The 18,749-nt window shown below is 41.3% G+C and overlaps 1 protein-coding gene across 1 annotated transcript in view; it reads right to left on the minus strand.

The window, feature by feature from the left end:
* Positions 1-9,565, minus strand: part of LOC116047904 (protein NLRC3-like) — a 9,985-nt gene extending 420 nt beyond the window's left edge. The window contains exons 1-8 of the mRNA XM_031296927.1: positions 9,140-9,565; positions 6,336-6,589; positions 5,313-5,356; positions 3,041-4,898; positions 2,778-2,951; positions 1,120-1,293; positions 403-449; positions 1-224 (exon numbers count right to left, since the gene is read on the minus strand). The exon at positions 1-224 is cut by the window's left edge and continues 420 nt beyond it. Of these exons, the coding sequence (XP_031152787.1) occupies positions 1-224; positions 403-449; positions 1,120-1,293; positions 2,778-2,951; positions 3,041-4,898; positions 5,313-5,356; positions 6,336-6,580 (2,766 nt within the window). The 5' untranslated portion in view covers positions 6,581-6,589; positions 9,140-9,565. The remainder of the gene's footprint in view (positions 225-402; positions 450-1,119; positions 1,294-2,777; positions 2,952-3,040; positions 4,899-5,312; positions 5,357-6,335; positions 6,590-9,139) is intronic.
* Positions 9,566-18,749: the final 9,184 nt, after the last annotated feature.

Genomic DNA, 18,749 nt, shown 5'->3' on the forward strand with positions numbered 1-18,749 from the left:
TCCTTCATATGTCACTGCTATATAAACCTTGCCTTCCCACTCGACCTCCCAGTAACAGCGACCAGTCAGACCAGTGCCACACAGCACCTGGAGCCAGCAGTCGAATCTATTTGGGTGGTGACGCCGCCGCTGCTCCTCTTCAATGGTCGTCGCCTTTGTGGAGTTGTCGGACAGTTGGAGGTTCCTGTGCGCTGTGTTTTGATCCAGTGTGAGTTCACAGGCGTCTGATGGACAAAACAAGACATCAACAGTTTATCATTTAACACCTGATGCGGTAGGTTGCCATTTGAATGGAATTGTTGTTGAGCTTTCTGGCTTTTAATATTTTAAGTTATGAAATGTAAAATTACAAATAAACGTGTGGTGTTCTGTTCTAATATTTAAAATCGATTGTAAACTTACATTTCTTCAGACCAGGTTTCAGTCTTTGCTCTCCACCATGGTCGAGGCTAGAGGAAGGAACAAAGTCAGAACTAACCACCGTTACTTTTATTAATGTGGTAGTTTACTTCACTCACATTCCTATTTAACATGATCCAGTACTCTTTATGAGGCCTAGTCCACATGTACACGGATATTTAAAAAACAGGTTTTCCTTCGCTTTTAAAAAATATCTTATCACACAAGCATTGTTTAAAAAAATCTCCTTCTAAATGAAAATGCGAAACCACATTGAGCAGAGCATTTCAAACCAACAGGCAGCAATATTACCCTAAAGCCATGTTGGCCAATTAGAAGCCTGAAAAAAGGTATTACCAGATGCTACCTGGCTGCAATGGTGCATTCATCGCTCCTTAGCGCATACAGACGCCTCTGTTCCTCAATATAGTGTAAATGTGTGTAACTGACATTTATGTGTAAATATGTAAAAAGGCCTTATTTGTGGCGCCTCACAAAAGAGATAACTGTGCACACTTGTGCGACATTACAAGACAGAAAGTCAGTTTTCACATATTCGCCCTGGAAGGAGTTTTCCAAAATATTCATTTTTAGTGACCTAAAACGTAGACCAAAGGTCAAAACGCATTGAAAAAGTTGCTTGTACCCATGTACGTGTGGATGAGGCATGAGTATGACAGATCATTTTTTATTATATTTATTGTCCTTGTCAGTTCATACTTGAGAGTTTCCAGTTTCCAATCTGGATTCTTTAGTCCAGCAGTCAGCAGCTTCCCGCCCGATTTTCCTGGATGATTGTAGCTCAGGTCCAGCTCTCTCAGGTGGGAGGGGTTGTTCTTCAGAGCTGAGGCAAGATAATCACAGCCTTCCTTTGTGATCATACAGCCTGACAGTCTAGAAACACACACACACACACACACACACACATATATACACTCACCTAAAGGATTATTAGGAACACCTGTAAGATTTATCATTAATGCAATTATCTAATCAACCAATCACATGGCAGCTGCTTCAATGCATTTAGGGGTGTGGTCCAGGTCTAGACAATCTCCTGAACTCCAAACTTAATGTCATAATGGGAACGAAAGGTGATCTAAGCAACTTTGAGCGTGGCATGGTTGGTGCCGGACGGGCTGGTTTGAGTATTTCACAATCTGCTCAGTTACTGGGATTTTCACGCACAACCATTTCTAGTGTTTACAAAGAATGATCTGAAAAAGGAAAAACATCCACTATGCGGCAGTCCTGGGGGGCGAAAATGCCTTGTTGATGCTAGAGGTCAGAGGAGAATGGGCCGACTGATTCCAGCTGATAGAAGATCAATTTTGACTCAAATAACCACTCGTTACAACCGAGGTATGCAGCAAAGAATTTGTGAAGCCACAACACGAACAACCTTGAGGCGGATGGGCTACACCAGCAGAAGACCCCACCGGGTACCACTCATCTCCACTAAAAATACGAAAATGAGGCTACAATTTGTACGAGCTCACCAAAATTGGACAGTTGAAGACTGTAAAAATATTGCCTGGTCTGATGAGTCTCAATTTCTGTTAAGACATTCAGATGGTAGAGTCAGTATTTGGCGTAAACAGAATGAGAACATGGATCCGTCATGCCTTGTTACCACTGTGCAGGCTGGTGGTGGTGGTGTAATGGTGTGGGGGATGTTTTCTTGGCACACTTTAGGCCCCTTAGTAGCAATTGGGCATCACTTAAATGCCACAGCCTACCTGAGCATTGTTTCTGACCATGTCCATCCTTTTATGACCACCATGTACCCATCCTCTGATGGCTACTTCCAGCAGGATAATGCACCATGTCACAAAGCTCGAATCATTTCAAATTGGTTTCTTGAACATGACAATGAGTTCACCGTATTAAAATGGCCCCCACAGTCACCAGATCTCAACACAATAGAACATCTTTGGGATGTGGTGGAACGGGAGCTTTGTGCCCTGGATGTGCATCCCACAAATCTCAATAAACTGCAAGATGCTATCCTATCAATATGGGCCAACATTTCTAAAGAATGCTTCCAGCACCTTGTTGAATCAATGCCACGAAGAATTAAGGCAGTTCTGAAGGCAAAACGGGGTCAAACACGGTATTAGTAGGGTGTTCCTAACAATCATTTAGGTGAGTATATATATATATATATATATATATATATAGTTATCAGAGTGAACTGTATGTTACGTCGGGTGAGAAAGGCTCCTGCAAGCACCCACATTGTGTGACCAAGTTGCAGAAGACTGGTATCACAAATTCTTTGTGTAGGCAGTTTAATTCCTACAGACTTAGTTTATGTTAACAATCATGCAAAGCAGCATTGTAATGGTCATAAGATAAACAAATGAATGCATCCTTACTTGAGAGTTTGCAGGACACAATGTGGACTCTCCAGTCCGGCAGAGAGAAGTTTCACTCCTGAATCATGCAGGTCATTGTCACTAAGGTCCAACTCTGTCAGTTTAGAAGATTGAGAGCTAAGGACGGAGGCCAGAGCTTCACAGCTGTTCTCTGACAATTTACAGCCACTTAGCCTGAGAAATAATTAGTCAGACAAAAACATGAATTAACAGATGAACCAATATTTGATACAGTTACAGCATGTGGTTTTCTGTGCACATACAGCAACTTGTTGGAGGCCTTGACCACTGGCAGCAGCCACAGTAGACCCTCCTCTGATGCAGAGTATTTCTTCAGGTCAAACACCTCCAGCGCTTCCTCAGAGGAGAGCAAGATGAAGACCAGAGCTGACCAGAGAGCAGGAGAGAGATTCTTTGTTGAAAGCCTTCCTGAACTCAGGTACTGTTGGATCTCCTCCTCTAGAGAATCATCTCTCAGCTCATTCAGACAGTAGAACAGATTGATGCTCCTCTCTGGAGATGTATTCTCCCTGATCCTTTCCTTGATGGACTGGATTGTTTTGTGGCTGGTCTGAGAGAACCCTTTTGTCGTCTTTAACAGGCGCTTGAGGAGATCCTGATTGGTCTGTAGGGAGAGGCCCAGGAGGAAGCGTAGGAACAAGTCCAGGTGCCCATTTGAACTCTTCAAGGCTTTGTCAATTGCAATCTCGTGGACTTCTGTGATGCATTTTCTCTTGCAAATCATCCAAAGACTGTCCAGTGTTAGCTCTGGCTCAGACAGTACATTCTTGTTGTTGTTAATGAGCGACATGACCACATAAAGAGCAGCCAGATACTCCTGAATGCTCAGATGGACAAAGCTGAACATCCTACCCTTGTCGTTGTCCCTCCACCTATGCTCTTCTTTGAAGACTTCTGTAAAAACTCCAGAGTACTGTGCAGCTTTACGGATATTAATGCCACAGTCTTTCAGGTCTTTCTCATAGAAGATCAGGTTGCCTTTTTCCAGCTGGTGAAAAGCTAGTTTTGCCAATGAATGGATGTACTGAATGCTCTTTTTTGTGCCACATCTGTCTCCTGTCTGTTTGATCTGATACACCAGGAATTCTGTGTACATCTCAGTCAGGGTTTTGGGCAGCTCTGCCTGTGTTCTGGTCTTCAAAACACCCTTGAGAACTGTAGCGGTGATCCAGCAGAAGACTGGGATGTGGCACATAATGAAGATGCTTCGTGATGCCTTAATGTGGGAGATGATTCTGCTGGCTTGCTCTTTATCTGGGAATCTCTTCCTGAAGTACTCCACCTTCTGTTTATCAGTGAATCCTCTCACCACTGTCATGCAGTCAACAAAGTCTCGAGGGATCTGATTGGCTGCTGCAGGCCGTGTAGTTATCCAGACGCGAGCTGAGGGAAGCAGTCTCCCCTCGATGAGGGCTGTCAGCAGCCCATCCACTGAGGTTGACTGTGTCACGTCAAAGTCAGTTGGCAGCTGTTGACTGCAGGTAAAATCCAGCTGAAGGCGGCTTTCATCCAGTCCATCAAACACAAACAGAAGTTTGAATTCACTCTTGTTAAAATCACAGTTTCCTGATGCCTGTAGTTTTGTGAAGATGACATCAAGTTCCTGCTTCGTGATGTCTTTGGTTTCCCTGATACATGTGTGGATTAGCTCTGTCAAACGAAACTTTTCTCCCTTCAGCAAATTCAGTTTACGGAAGGTGAAGTGGAATATAAGGTGCACATCTTGATTCGTTCTTCCCTTGGCCCAGTCCAACACAAACTTCCGCACAAGGAATGTTTTGCCAATTCCTGCAACTCCAGTCGTCAGCACCATTCTTATGGGTTTGTGGTTTCCGGTAGCACTTATGAATATGTTACTTGGTTTAATTGGTGTCTCTGTCCCTGCTACCCTCCCTTTTATTTCGATCTGCATGACCTCATGCTGTTCATTGATGTGTAGTTCCCCCCCGGCTGTGATAGACATCTCTGTGAAGATGTCATCCAGACACTGCTGATCCATCCTGTCGGTCATGCCCTCTTGAGCACATGTAAACTCGGTCTGGAGGTAAGATTGGATTTTCTGTTGGTGTTGTATGATCTGTTGACAAGGCTCCAGCACAACTGTGAGAAAGAAAACGACATCCATTGTAAAGTGGAAAAAAAATCAGTATCCACTTCTATGAGCATAAGCCCATAGAGCTTTTATAGAGGCAGTTGCTTTCACTCCCAGCTACTAGCGGTGTAATGGTACAAAGAAGTCACAGTTCGGTTCATGCCCCAGTTAAGAAGTTCAGTACAGCGGGGGAAGAAAACAAATGTATAAGGATACTTTTTTTAAATTAATTATAAACAGACTGTAGTGCCAAAGTTCCAAAGACAAAATCATCTTGCTGGGCACTGAGTAAGCATTTTGCCCACTCGTAACTTTGGTAAACTATTATCACTAAAAAACACGGAACACGTCAAACACTTCTGTATTACCCTGTACGAATACTGAACAAACAATTTCCCAATGAAATTGAAGATACAAAATACAGTTAGCTTTTTCCTCGCCACTGTGATCGGCACATCTGGGTGATCTTGGTGTGGTGTTGAATGTGCGTGAGCTAGTTCGATGTGTTTCCATTCACATCCCCTTCAACGGTGGAGCAACGTCAACGCGTCGTCTTTCGTTGAACTTTCCACACATCACGCAAATCAATTTACATACCGTGTATTCTGCGTGCGGTTGCATGCACCTGACCGTGCCTCCTGTACAGTGATGGTTCGGCACAAATACACAAACCGTTACAGCTCTGCTCCCTGCTGTGACACCAGCATTACCCAGTCTAGATCCATTGTCAGTACCTGGACCCATGGGGCTTTAAATCAAGTCTACCGTCACCACAGCAGTGCTACTGCAACCAAAGTTCTACCAAACAACTGCAGCACCCGTAATGAGACGATCCAGAAACATTTCTTCAATCATGATAGCCATACAAAGAACAGCTTTACCTATAGGTTGACTGCTGTCAGTGGGAGGGCGCGGAAGAGAAGCCTGTGGTGGAATGGGGGAGGCTCCTTTATCCTCTGTAGTCTCCACAACCTCCCCTAAACATGGACACATGGGAGATTCAAAGGTCATTTGTATGTAAAAATAGACGTTTCATATTCCAAAACAAGATTTCCGCTGCCTTGTTCATGAAATGAATGGATTTACCTGGTATATTTAACTTTTATCTGATACACGTTTTGAGATTGTATAAAATGCACGATCATACTTGTAGCAAACATTATTCTACTTCTAAGTTGGGTTGATGAATGTATAAAACTGTCCTGTTTTCCTATTATTATTTGAAATTTCTGGAAGACTGGATGCCTTGCAGCACATTGCTGCCTTTCACAGTTCAGTGTTGCATTTTAAAGAACATCTAGTTAGTCTGTGTAAATCGTTTGCATAAATTAACTTAATTACTTATATATATTAATAACTTAACCAAATGAAATGTAAAATGTGTACTGTATTTTTTTACATTGTCTTTCCATAGCTTACCTTTTACTTCTAAGCTTCTCCTTGACAAACGCTGCGCCAGATCATTCCTGCCAATCTTCCCTAAAATCTTCTCAGTCACCTCCACAGCCTGTTGGTTGTATTTCTGCACTATCACGTTCACTGTGTCTTGCCTGTCTTTGTCCTCTAGGAGGGAGCTTTTGATAGGGGAGAAACCATCCTCGACAACAATCAGGTGCCACTTGAAAGATTTGAAGTCTTGTTTGGTTAAATCTTCCAGCGTTTCCAAAAGTAGCTCTTTAAGCGTCACCATCTCTGCTCCCTGATTGGATCAGACGAAATTGCAGATTAATCTCTACTGTATGTATTTATTTTGTATCTTATATCTTTACCATTCGGTATAAAATGTGTTCAAATCCATGAATTAATTATCCATCCATCCATCCATCTTCTTCCGCTTATCCGGTAACGGGTCGCGGGGGTAGCAGCTCCAGCAGGGGACCCCAAACTTCCCTTTACCGAGCCACATTAACCAGCTCCGACTGGGGGATCCCGAGGCGTTCCCAGGCCAGGTTGGAGATATAATCCCTCCACCTAGACCTGGGTCTTCCCCGAGGCCTCCTCCCAGCTGGACGTGCCTGGAACACCTCCCTAGGGAGGCGCCCAGGGGGCATCCTTACCAGATGCCCGAACCACCTCAACTGGCTCCTTTCGACGCGAAGGAGCAGCGGCTCTACTCTGAGCTCCTCATGGATGACTGAGCTTCTCACCCTATCTCTAAGGGAGACGCCAGCCACCCTCCTGAGGAAACCCATTTCGGCCGCTTGTACCCTGGATCTCGTTCTTTCGGTCATGACCCAGCCTTCATGACCATAGGTGAGGGTAGGAACAAAAACTGACCGGCAGATTGAGAGCTTTGCCTTCTGGCTCAGCTCTCTTTTCGTCACAACGGTTAATTAGAATTAATTAGTTTTGGTTATATATTGCACCCAACAAGTCCTCCAAACCATATGACGATATGGGTCGTTTTGTTTGTTCCTACAATCTAATACGACCCACAGGAGCGTTCCATAAATTAGCGCCCCTAGCGGTAGAGGAAATACAACCTCATGTCTAAATCACAGAACGTTGGTCGCGGGTTTGAACATAAAGGTAGCGATTTTAAACATGTCTTTAACATGGTTGCAGTTTGGTTGTGTTTAGGCATCAAAACCACTTAGTTAAGTTTAGAAAAAGATCGTAGCTTGGGTTAAAACCAGATGTTACTTTACTTCCTGAAGGTTAGGCACCTGAAGTTTGAAAAAAACTTGCTGTTAACTTTTAGTTTCAAACAGGACTCATACCCGCCTATCCCGGGTGAAAGTCCTGTGTTTGTTAGATAAAGATCGTGATTCACGTTAGAATAGTTATTTCACTCCCTGAAAGTTACGCGTGTGACGCTGAATGTGACATTCGTTAAGTTAAAAAAAAACTTGCCATTAACTTTTAGATTCAAACAGGACTCAAACCCCACTTTCCCAGGTAAAAGTCCTGTGTTTTGCATGTTACTTCCTGCCTTGATCCCCTCATAATTACTAAGGCCACTAGAGGGCATTGCCACTGTAAAATAAAAATAAAATATAGGTTGTATTTTGCTGCGTGAATAAACAACATCTGGAAGGGTTTTTCGGGGGAGGACAGTCTTATTGCACCTGCATGCTGCCTTAGGTTAAGAAAGTTCACTTGTCATTGCAGCATAATAGTATAGCACCATAAAAACATTTCTTTGTTCTGTATGGCTCATACCTCCTCTGGGAGCCTTGTCTCCTAAAAAGTATGTTCCCATACAACTAAACTGCATTCTCAATTAGATTTTAAGGGAAATATTTTAGTGTTTCATATCAAAGTCTGCTTTAGGAGGAGGTTCGGGGTGGATGGATGGGAAAGTCCTGACTTTAAGAAACAAGAAAAGTCCTCTGTTCCAAGACCCAGAAAGTTCAGTGTAAAACCAAAACTCAACATTTTAATTTGTGTACAAAAGTTAACTTACATAATGTACTTAAGTTACGCCATGTACAGTACGTTACGTACAAAACATACTTATAGCTATAGTGCGTAGTTTCTGTCTCCCCCATGAGGAATTCTAAGTAATGACAACAAAACTGTCGGCGCATCCACATGATACAAGCCTTCCGTGAACGCAGTTGCTAGTAGCCAAGGAGGACACGGAGGATTAAAAAAACATGATGGACGCTTCGGAAGAGGTAATTATCTTCGCTCGATATTCTGCGCATGAAAGTCACCTGACGACACAATTGTTTTTAACATAGCCATACTGAGAAATACAGAGAGAGTCTTGTGGAGCTGATAGTCTTAATTAGGTTTGTAGCAGCTTATATGGCAATGTCTTGAATGTAATATTCATAAAAATAAAAAAGTTACGCACTAAAGCTTTAACTTACATAAGGAACTAAAATTACGTAACAAACATACTTATTTTATCCCAAACCGTGATCTTTTCCTAAACTTAACCCAGGAGTTTTGTTTCAACTTAAAACGGTAACCTCACCGCTGGTATAAGGACGTTTCCCTCGAAATGTAATTGAGAAAAATGACGATATACCAGGAACCTTTGTTGTGTGTTGCTAAGCAATTGCAATGCAGGATGTATATGGAGTACAATAAAAGCATGTGGTTTTTTTGTTGCGTAGTCTAGATGTAATTTCCCTGCAGTGTCATAAAGCCAACAGAGTAGGGGACTTTTTTGCAGGAGGTTAAAGGTACGAGGTTCACCTGTGGTGCTGATAATGTTTGGTTAATATTTGAATAGTAGACGGAATTTTGTCAGGAATAACCATGCTGTCAATTTCCCTGATATTACACCAGTGATTACCTGTGTGATGTGGGCTGTGTGGGAGGCGGCGCATCACCAGGTGTGTTTAGGTGTGCTGGTCTGACTCAAATGTCCACGGACGACGGACATTTCTTTGTTCATCCTAGTAGAAACTTTAGCTTAGAAAAATGTCACACACAAAAAAATCTAATTAAGTTGTCCTTGAGGGAAAACGTAGTCTTGCTGCCAGGTTAGACACACCGAGACCTGAACATAAAATACACAAAGAAAAGTTTGATTTAAAAAAGTAACAAATATTCTAAAAACCTACCACATAATGTAGAATACAATGTGTGTGAAGTACAACATATTATAAAGCCAGTAACCGAGGGTTAAAACAAGATAATCATCTACACCAATCAGTTGTTAGATATGACTCATCAGCATTTCAGTTTCATGATATGACTCAGCATTTAGAGTAATTACAGTAATCAAAGCATAATTAAAAACCGTTTTAACAGTTCACCTCCACGCATATACAGCCTACCTTCACCAATACAAAAATGCCCTAAACACTGCCCGGTTCTACTACCACTCACAGCTCATACACTCCAAGACTGTCTTCTCTACAATAAACAAACTTCTTAATCATGCTTGACCTCACTAAAGCCTTCGACACCATCAACCACTCCATCCTCCTGTCCCAACTGGAAACCTACTGTCACATCAATGGCACCGCACTCTCCTGGCTCCGTTCCTATCTCACCAACAGACAACAGTTCATACACATCAACAACTGCTCCTCCTCCGTAGCTCCTCCGTCACAAGGCGTCCCCCAAGGTTCGGTGCTTGGTCCTCTCCTTTTCATCCTTTACATCCTGCCACTCGGAAATATACGCAAACGTGGTCTTCACTTCCAATGCTACGCCGATTATGTCCAGATTTACATCTCTACCAAATCCATCACCACAGCTACATCCTCCATCCTGACCAACTGCCTCACCGATATTCAAACCTGGATGCAAACCAACTTCCTCCAACTCAACTACAACAAATCCGACTTGATGCTCATCGGCCCGAAATCCCTCACAAAGAACACCCATAACTTCGGTCTCACTGTCAACAACTCCACCCTGTCTCCATCCCCACACATCCGTAACCTGGGAGTCATCTTCGACAGCAACCTCACTTTTGAAAACCACATCAACCAAATTACCAGAACTGCCTTCTTTCACCTCAAAAACATTGCCCCTCTCCGCCCATGACTCACCTTCTCAGCTGCCGAAACTTAGATTCACGCCTTCATCACTTCCAGAATTGACTACTGCAACAGCATCCTCATGGTTCATCTGCAAAAGCCTTAAATAAACTCCAATACATCCAAAACTCTGCTGCCCGCCTCCTCACCCACACCCGTTCGTCCTTTAGAACCTCCACTGGCTCCCTATTTCCCAACGCATCCAGTTTAAAGTCCTCCTCCTCACCCACAAAGCCCTCCATAACCAGGCTCCTACCTACCTCACAGACCTGCTCCACCGCCACAACCGTAACCTCCGCTCCTCTGACGCAAACCTCCTCTCCCCACCACTCAGGACCAAGCACCGTATCTGGGGTGACAGAGCTTTCACCATCGCAGACCCCTCCCTCTGGAACTCCCTACCCATACACATCCGTGACTGTACTGACCTGGACACGTTCAAAACACACCTCTTCAGATTAGCTTTCCACATACAATAGTTTTACATTTCTCACCTGATAGTTACTGGTTTTATTGTTTTTAATTGCTTTTAATATGCTTGTTTTATGTGATGGTTGTATTGCTTGTCTGTTTTTAATGTGCTATATATGCTGGTTTTACTGTAAAGTGTCTTTGAGTACCACGTAAAGCGCTATATAAATAAAATGTATTATTATTATTATTATTATTATTATTATTGTTGTGAAACAGTTACAGAAAAGCTCCTTGTTACTGGCAGTGATGTCACACTTAACGACAGTTGCTATGGTTACTTACATTTGAGTTCCACATCTCCACATTTTGAATAGAGACGAATATAATATAATACAGTACATAATAGACATTATACATGCATAGGCTACATATTTGTATGTAGCTAATGGTACAGTTTTTAACAGTGGGCTATATTTACGCCAGAAGTTTTGGGGCCACTAATATAAAAATATTGGATAAGACAATGGCTTATTGCGGCCGTTGTGGGTAAATAAAAAGAAATACTGAGCCAAAGAGGGGGTAATATTGTAAAACTTTCTGAGATTAAAGTCGTAAATTTACAAGAAAAAAACTGTCAAGGAGGAAAAAAATATAGCATTTTTATGTGAAGGAGCCACTTCGCTTCACTTGCAAAGTTGGATCAACCTCATCACAAATTTAAATAAATTTGTGATTTTGTATTCTCAGAGAATGTTCAAAGTTTTTTCTCGTAAACTTAACTTTAACCTCGGAAATTCTTTTCTAAGGATGTTACCCCCTTCCCCTGCCTCTGTATTTTTTCTTTTTTAACCTTCAATGGCCCTAATACGCCATCGTAGTTAAAAGACTCAAACACAGAAAAAACAATTCACTTACTCAAGTTATTCCCAAGAATGTCTTTCATCGTATGTCCTGACAATAGAATATTCAAAAGAAGGAACTGCTCAACCTGTTTAAAAGTAAGCTTACATTCTTGATCCATTAAGCGAGGCGATAATTTTCCTTCCTTCTTCCTCTGACTTCAGATAACTAAGAGTCTCAGCAGAGTTTTACTGTACGTCCATAAAGTTGTAAAACAAGTCAAAGTCCTCATCACTCCAACAATCTGGCAGTAATTCGTCAGAGGAAAGTCCTCAGAGCTGTTTTGAACCGGAAAAAAAACATGACGTCAACATCCTGATGGGAAATTAGAGAAGCTCAGAGAGACCAAGGACAAGGGTCAACTATCAATATGCATTAGATAGAACAGAATAGAATAGAATAGTGTTACGCTGGGGAACAGAACAGACTCAAGTGCAGAGCTCACAAAAACAGGTTTATTTGGGAATTAAGGGGAAAAGGGGAGTGGGGAGGCAGACGCCAGGAACGGGAAGACAGCTAGGGGAGGATGGAGAAACAGGAGGGCGAGGATACTCAGAGGAGCCGTAGCCGGGGAGCCGAGGGAGAGACACTGGGGCTGGAGAGCAGGGAAAGCGAGGAGAGGCTGGTGGGGACGGAGACGGAGGCAGGTTGGAGCAGGGTACCGAGAGAGGGGGTCCGGAGGTGAAGCCAGCTGACTGGAGATGACAGGCAGAGATGGAGATGATGACTGAGGGAGAGAAACGCAAAAGGTAAGTAAGCGTACGCAAAAGACAAGGAAACAACAGGGATTTCAGAGTTTCTTGCTGAGAGTTTCACCAGTGTGAGCAACGATCAAGCGAAGATGGTCTGTTGAGCCGGGGTTGAAATACTGATCTTGATTGCAGATGGAAGGCAGGTGTGCGCAGCGAGGGAAGGTGATGGTGGAATAATGACCAGGTGCGCTCAATCAGCTGGCAGCAGAGGCGGGAGGGGGAAAACGCAGAGGAGGCACAGAGAGGCAGGACCAACAGAGAAACTGACAGTGAGGAAATCAAAATAGAAAAACGGTAAACAAGAGGGAAAACTCACAGCCAGCCAACCCCAACCATCACAGAATAGTCTTTATTGGGTTACACTTTACTTGAAGGTATCTACATAAGAGTGACATGACACTGTCATGAACGTGTCATAAACATAAACAAGTCATAAATGTTTATGACGTAACGCTTCTTTTAATAAGTGTCATTCGGTTTTTGTCATAAGTTATGGTTAGGGTTAGAGTTAGGGTTCATGTGTCATGACTGTCATGACAGTGTCATGTGTTCATGACACTGTCATGTCACTCTTATGTAGATACCTTCAAGAAAAGTGTAACCCTTTATTGTCATTGTACATGTAAAACGAAATTGAATGCAGTCCTTTCAGTGCAAAACATCACTAAAAGTGCAAAGCAGGTAAATAAATAAATATATGTACATAAAAGAGTCTCTAAAATCACTATAAAAAATATGTAAAGAGGTCGGTTATCTGTTTAAAAATGAAAGTTAAAGTAGTGGCATTAAGTTCAGTTATGGCTCTTGGATAAAAACTGTTTATAGACTTTTTAAGACATAGGTTGTAAAGAACACTCATTATCCCCCCTTGCACATGTAACTAAAATTTACTCAAATACTGCACTTGTACTTTTGAGTCTTTTCTTTTCGTACTTCTTTATACTTCTACTTTACTACATTTCAGAGGGAAGTATTGTACTTTTTACTCATTTATCTGACAATTTACAAAGTTACTTTTCAGATCAATATTTTTGTACACAAAAGGTACGAGGAGTTTATAATATAGGATGTTTTGTTATAAACTAAAGTAAGTAAGTACAGCTGAAAGAATTATAGTTGATGAATCTACTATAATTCTTTCAACTGTACTGACAGAAAATGAATTGGAAACAATTTTAATGGCTTAAGTTATGTTTCATGTAAAAAAACATTTCATGGATCCAGAATTGCAGAATTTTTGTTAAACTGATTTGAAAAAACAGAAGCCTGGACTGTGTTCAGTGCAAACTAAACAACACAGAGCGTACAGCAGAAAAAGATCTGAGCAGCAAAGACAGCCTGAAGTTGCTGGCAGCTGCAAAAACGCCACTCACCATCAGAGGGAAGATTGTGTAAATCTGCTGTTTAAACAGACTTTGGCTTCATGCAACATTAATGTGGAGAGCTGCTGACACTACAGAGAGCCGTCGAGCTGTCTGTCTGACTGACAGGCTGCTTGTGTGGTGGACTCACTCATGTGGCTAACTTACTGCTGTCGTATCTGCAGAGGTGCTCTAAGCGATGTTGGGTGACGGCACTTCTTGTTGACGTTCAAAGTATTGTCAAAGAAAACGGAGGCTAGCTCGCCCCTCCCTCCTCCTCATCCCGTCCCCTCCCTTCCGCTCACTAACCCCCCCCCCCCCAATCCCCACCCCCAAATCCTTCTTGTCGGTTATTGGCTGGACCACTGTTTATGTTTGGTGGTGCAGGTTGGCGCAGTTTGTTTTTGTTGCTGTTTGTGGAGCCTGGGCTGTCTACAGAGACAGTGTTTTTTTACAGTGTGTTCAGGGGACAGGCAGCTAGCAGATAGTGAGGAGATGTTTGCTGTATGTGACAAAAAATTTTGTAGCCTAAAAAACACGTGACATCACTTAGAGCACCTTTAAATTCATACGCATTATGGTATTAAAGGGTAATTTCAGTATTTCTTTTTTTTAACCTGGATGATATTTCCCATGCATTGGTTATCTAAGTGACTAATGTGAACAAAAATCTTTGAAATTAGTGTGACCGGCCACGAAACCGGGCTGCAATGTAATCCTACAGGCCAAACACGTATTGTCAATTTGCGTCCACTATGGCTATGTTCACACTTGGCGTCTTTTTGTAAGCTACCAGCATCTGTTTTACATTATAATCCTATGGCGTAAACCATGTTTTCAAAAATGTCCTGACAGCTTTTTTAAACACCCCCCAACGTTTTTCCTGCAGTTCAGAGCGTCTTTTTGAAGTTGAAAAAGGTTCAACTTTTCTGAAAAAAAAAAAACGCCCTACGTCAAGTGCTTTCTGGACAGCCAACCAATGGCAAGCGGAGTTGCAAGATCTGTCGTTTTCATAACAAGAAAAAATGGAGTTGGAGCACAGCGAGTTATGATATGACCAGGTGCTCCCTGTTCAAGGAATGACGGTTGGGGGAACTCACTTTGTTTTATCTAACGTTAGTCATTCTTTTTACATCTTGAAAGCTTTTTTAAGATAAAGCTGTCGCCTTTGTGTATTGTTAGGGTGGCTACAGGTGTTGAGGTTAGTGGGAAAGTAGCTGTTTACATGTTCTAACACACACACACACACACACACACACACAGTAAGTAGTGGCAGTCTCACCTCACTAAATTCTCTTTCTTGCTCACCTGACGTTACCACAGCTGCCTGTGCAGAGCAGCTGATCATTCAGAAGCTGATTCACTCACTTGTTCACTAAAAAAGTGCTCAGTGTCTAAGTTAAGCTTGAGAGGAGACGTTAAAGCAACAGATAATGTATTTCTTTTGACTGTCAACATTAATCCTGGAACTTACTCATTCCTTCCACTGCACTTGATCATGTTAGTATAGTAGTTTGTCTCAGCTGTTTTGTTGCTGCTTCTCGTCCAGCTCTCTCTGTAAAATCAGCTGCTTCAAAGAACCGCTATTGTCAGACAACATTACTGATGGAAAGTTAGGTTGTTGGCAATGAAAGTCTTTGTTCTCAGGCTCCCTCCAACAATGCTCATACAATATGTATAAAAAGAAAATCACATATCAGGTAGTGAAATAAATATGTACACTGCGAAGTGTGCAGGTATAAACAGGAAGTAATATATATGCATATACTGAACAAAAATATAAATGCTTAACCATTTAATCCCAAGACTTTTTCTATGCACACAAAAGGCATTTATCTCTCCAATTGTGTGCACACATTTGATAAAGTCTTTGTTAGTGAGCACTTCTCCTTTGCCAAGATGATTCACCCACCTGACTGGATTATCTTGCATTACAGGTTTGCGTTTAATAAGCACATCATGTTGTAATAGTGTGTTTTCTTTATATTCCAGCTAACTTTATTTTCTTAAGTGGTAAAGTCTCAAAAGGGGAAACGGGATGTTCCATTTGTCGACAATGACGGATTTTACTACCTTCTTATAATGTCATTTAAAATGCAGTGATTGTGTTAGATTAGCCTTGTCACTGTTGTTGAATTGTTTTCAGCCCAAAAGAAAGCAGTAATGTTTCATGTACATTCATTTTCGTTTAGATATGTTGATAATCAGGGCTGGACTGGGACAAAAAGATCGGCCCTGGCATTTTTGGCCCAGGCGGCCCACACCCCCCGTGATTGGTCAGACACATTCCCTGCAGACAGTAGTCCTCTTAAAATATGCGTGCATTCTCTGATATGAGTCGCCTAGTGTTCTGTGTTCATGTGATCGTTTTGGATCCTTCAAGAGGGGTCCCAAGACTTATCTGTTGATCTTACACTTAAATAATTCATTCATTCTTAGAGTTATGATTTGTATATTCATGGTATTTTTATTATTTTTTATTATTGACATTTGATATTGTATTGCTGTTATTATTACTATTTTGCTTAATATTGGCTTAGCAACTTTAAAAACTGTTTACTGTTAATTTTAACTATTGTAAGATTCATATTTTGTCACTTTGGACAAAAGTGTCTGCTAAATACAATCACCATAACCATAACCCTTCCCAAAAGCTACAATAAAGCTGAGAGTAGTATATGCCCTGGAAAAGAGCTAATTAAGCAATTCAAGGAACACTGATGCTTGTATCAACACTGACAAATAGATCACACAGACTTTTCAGCTACCCAACAGGCCAACCGCTAGCATTTTCAATGTAAGCTTAAGGAGTAAGGTTACCTGACAGCCACTAACTTTAATGTTACAGCCAAACTGCTTGTTGTCGTTATGACGTGAGGCGCACATAACATATGCGCACAGCATACAATATGTATAAAAAGAAAATCACATATCAGGTAGTGAAATAAATATGTACACTGCGAAGTGTGCAGGTATAAACAGAAAGTAATATATATGCATATACTGAACAAAAATATAAATGCTTATAAACACTTTTGTTTTCGCTCCCATTTAATCCCAAGACTTTTTCTATGCACACAAAAGGCATTTATCTCTCCAATTGTGTGCACACATTTTATAAAATCTGAGCACTTCTCCTTTGCCAAGATGATTCACCCACCTGACAGGTGTGGCACAACATGCTGATTTCCCTGCATGACTATTAAACAGGTATGCATTCAGCTGGAAAGGCCACTCAGCATTGCAATGGCACACTCCCTCAGAACATCTAATGTGGGGTTGTGTTCTCTGATTAAACTGCTAATTTTAGAGTGGCCTTTTATTCTAACCAGCCCAATACATAGGCATACCTATGTAATAATCATGTTTTTACATTAGAATCATAATGTGCCATGTGTGATGGATTATCCTGACAATGGAGAAGTGCTCACCACCAGTAAAAGCCTTTTGTGTGCATAGGACAAAAAAAAGTCTTTTATTTCAACTCTGACACTGAAAAATGTGAGCGAAAAGTATATACAGCATATGAAATTTTACTAGCTAGTTAAAATAAATAAAAACAAAAATCAGTCTTCTTTTCTCAATAGAAACATAGAAGGTAATGCTGCCTTTCTCTCATTGAGGACACTGTCTGAATTAAACTGATTATTTAACTTTTTATGGCCAAACAGTGACCTGGGGCCTCATTTATAAAACTGTGCGTAAATTCTATTCTGAAAGATTTCGTGTGCCAAAAAGTCTGAATTTTCGTACGCAAAAAAGAAATTCTCTCCTCCCAAGGCCGTCCCATATTTGTCCTAATAAGGTCCATGTTAATCAATCAATGAATATTGCAGCCTTGTAAAGAAGCCCTTGATGACCAATCATGAAACGGAAAAATGGGGAAAAAACACAATTCAGTGATTGTGAGATCGAGGTGCTCCTAATAGAGGTAGAACATCGAAACAAAATCCTGTTTGGAGGCCCTAACCCTTGTGTGGTGTTCATGTTTTTGTTACACAGCCAATGTTCCCGGGTCTGGTGGACCCAACACATTATTAGGCTTTTAAATCAATACAGCCATAACAATTTATGTAAAATTACTTAACAGATTTAGCTCAATTACCAATGATATAAACATCATTTATGGTTCATATTTGCCATTTACCCCTGTGAGATCACATTTATGATGTGAGAAAACAAGGAAATTCAATTATAAAAAAGGTAAAAAATAGAAACAAGATTTTTGATCATTATTGGTGCTTATTTCTTAGAACTTAATCAGAACAGGTGAAAGTGCTTGAAATGTAACAATTGTGTAACTTTGTGTGGGAATAGCAGGTGCAGAAAGACAACATTCCCACACACAGACACTTACAGTCAGACACGCCCACATACAGAAGCACAGAGACGCACAGACACATAGACACACACACACACACACACACACACACACAGCAGGCCCAGTTAGGAGGAGGACACAATTAAGTTTCATAGCACGTACAATTATTACACTCGGGTCCACTAGACCCGAACACCTCATATGTAATAGTTATGTGTAGGGGGGATATACCATGTGTCATTGAAAATGACTGAATAATTTGTTATGTTCTTCACAGAAAATGAGCCAAGGCCAGTGAGTTTGAGTTAGAATAAATAATAAATAGCATAATTTTTCTTTTAGCAAACATTGAAAACGGGTCCCACAGCCCCGAACACCATACAAGGGTTAAATAAATGTATTTGTTGGATATAAATATCTATTTTTATAATTCATGGATAGACCTAATTGATTGTTACGAAAACTAAATTAAAATTTAGAGTGTGCTAACATGCAGGCTGTGCACCATGCATCCAGAGTACTTTATCCAATTGATATTTCGTGTTACCATCGGAGTTCACTAAAACCCAGTCTACAAAACCTTGGGAGCATTACGCACGATCACACGCATGGTCAAAAGGTTGCGGAAAACGGGACACATTTTTACGCATGGAAATTCTTTATA

The sequence above is a fragment of the Sander lucioperca genome, chromosome 20, assembly GCF_008315115.2.
Source record: "Sander lucioperca isolate FBNREF2018 chromosome 20, SLUC_FBN_1.2, whole genome shotgun sequence".
NCBI lineage: Eukaryota > Metazoa > Chordata > Actinopteri > Perciformes > Percidae > Sander > Sander lucioperca.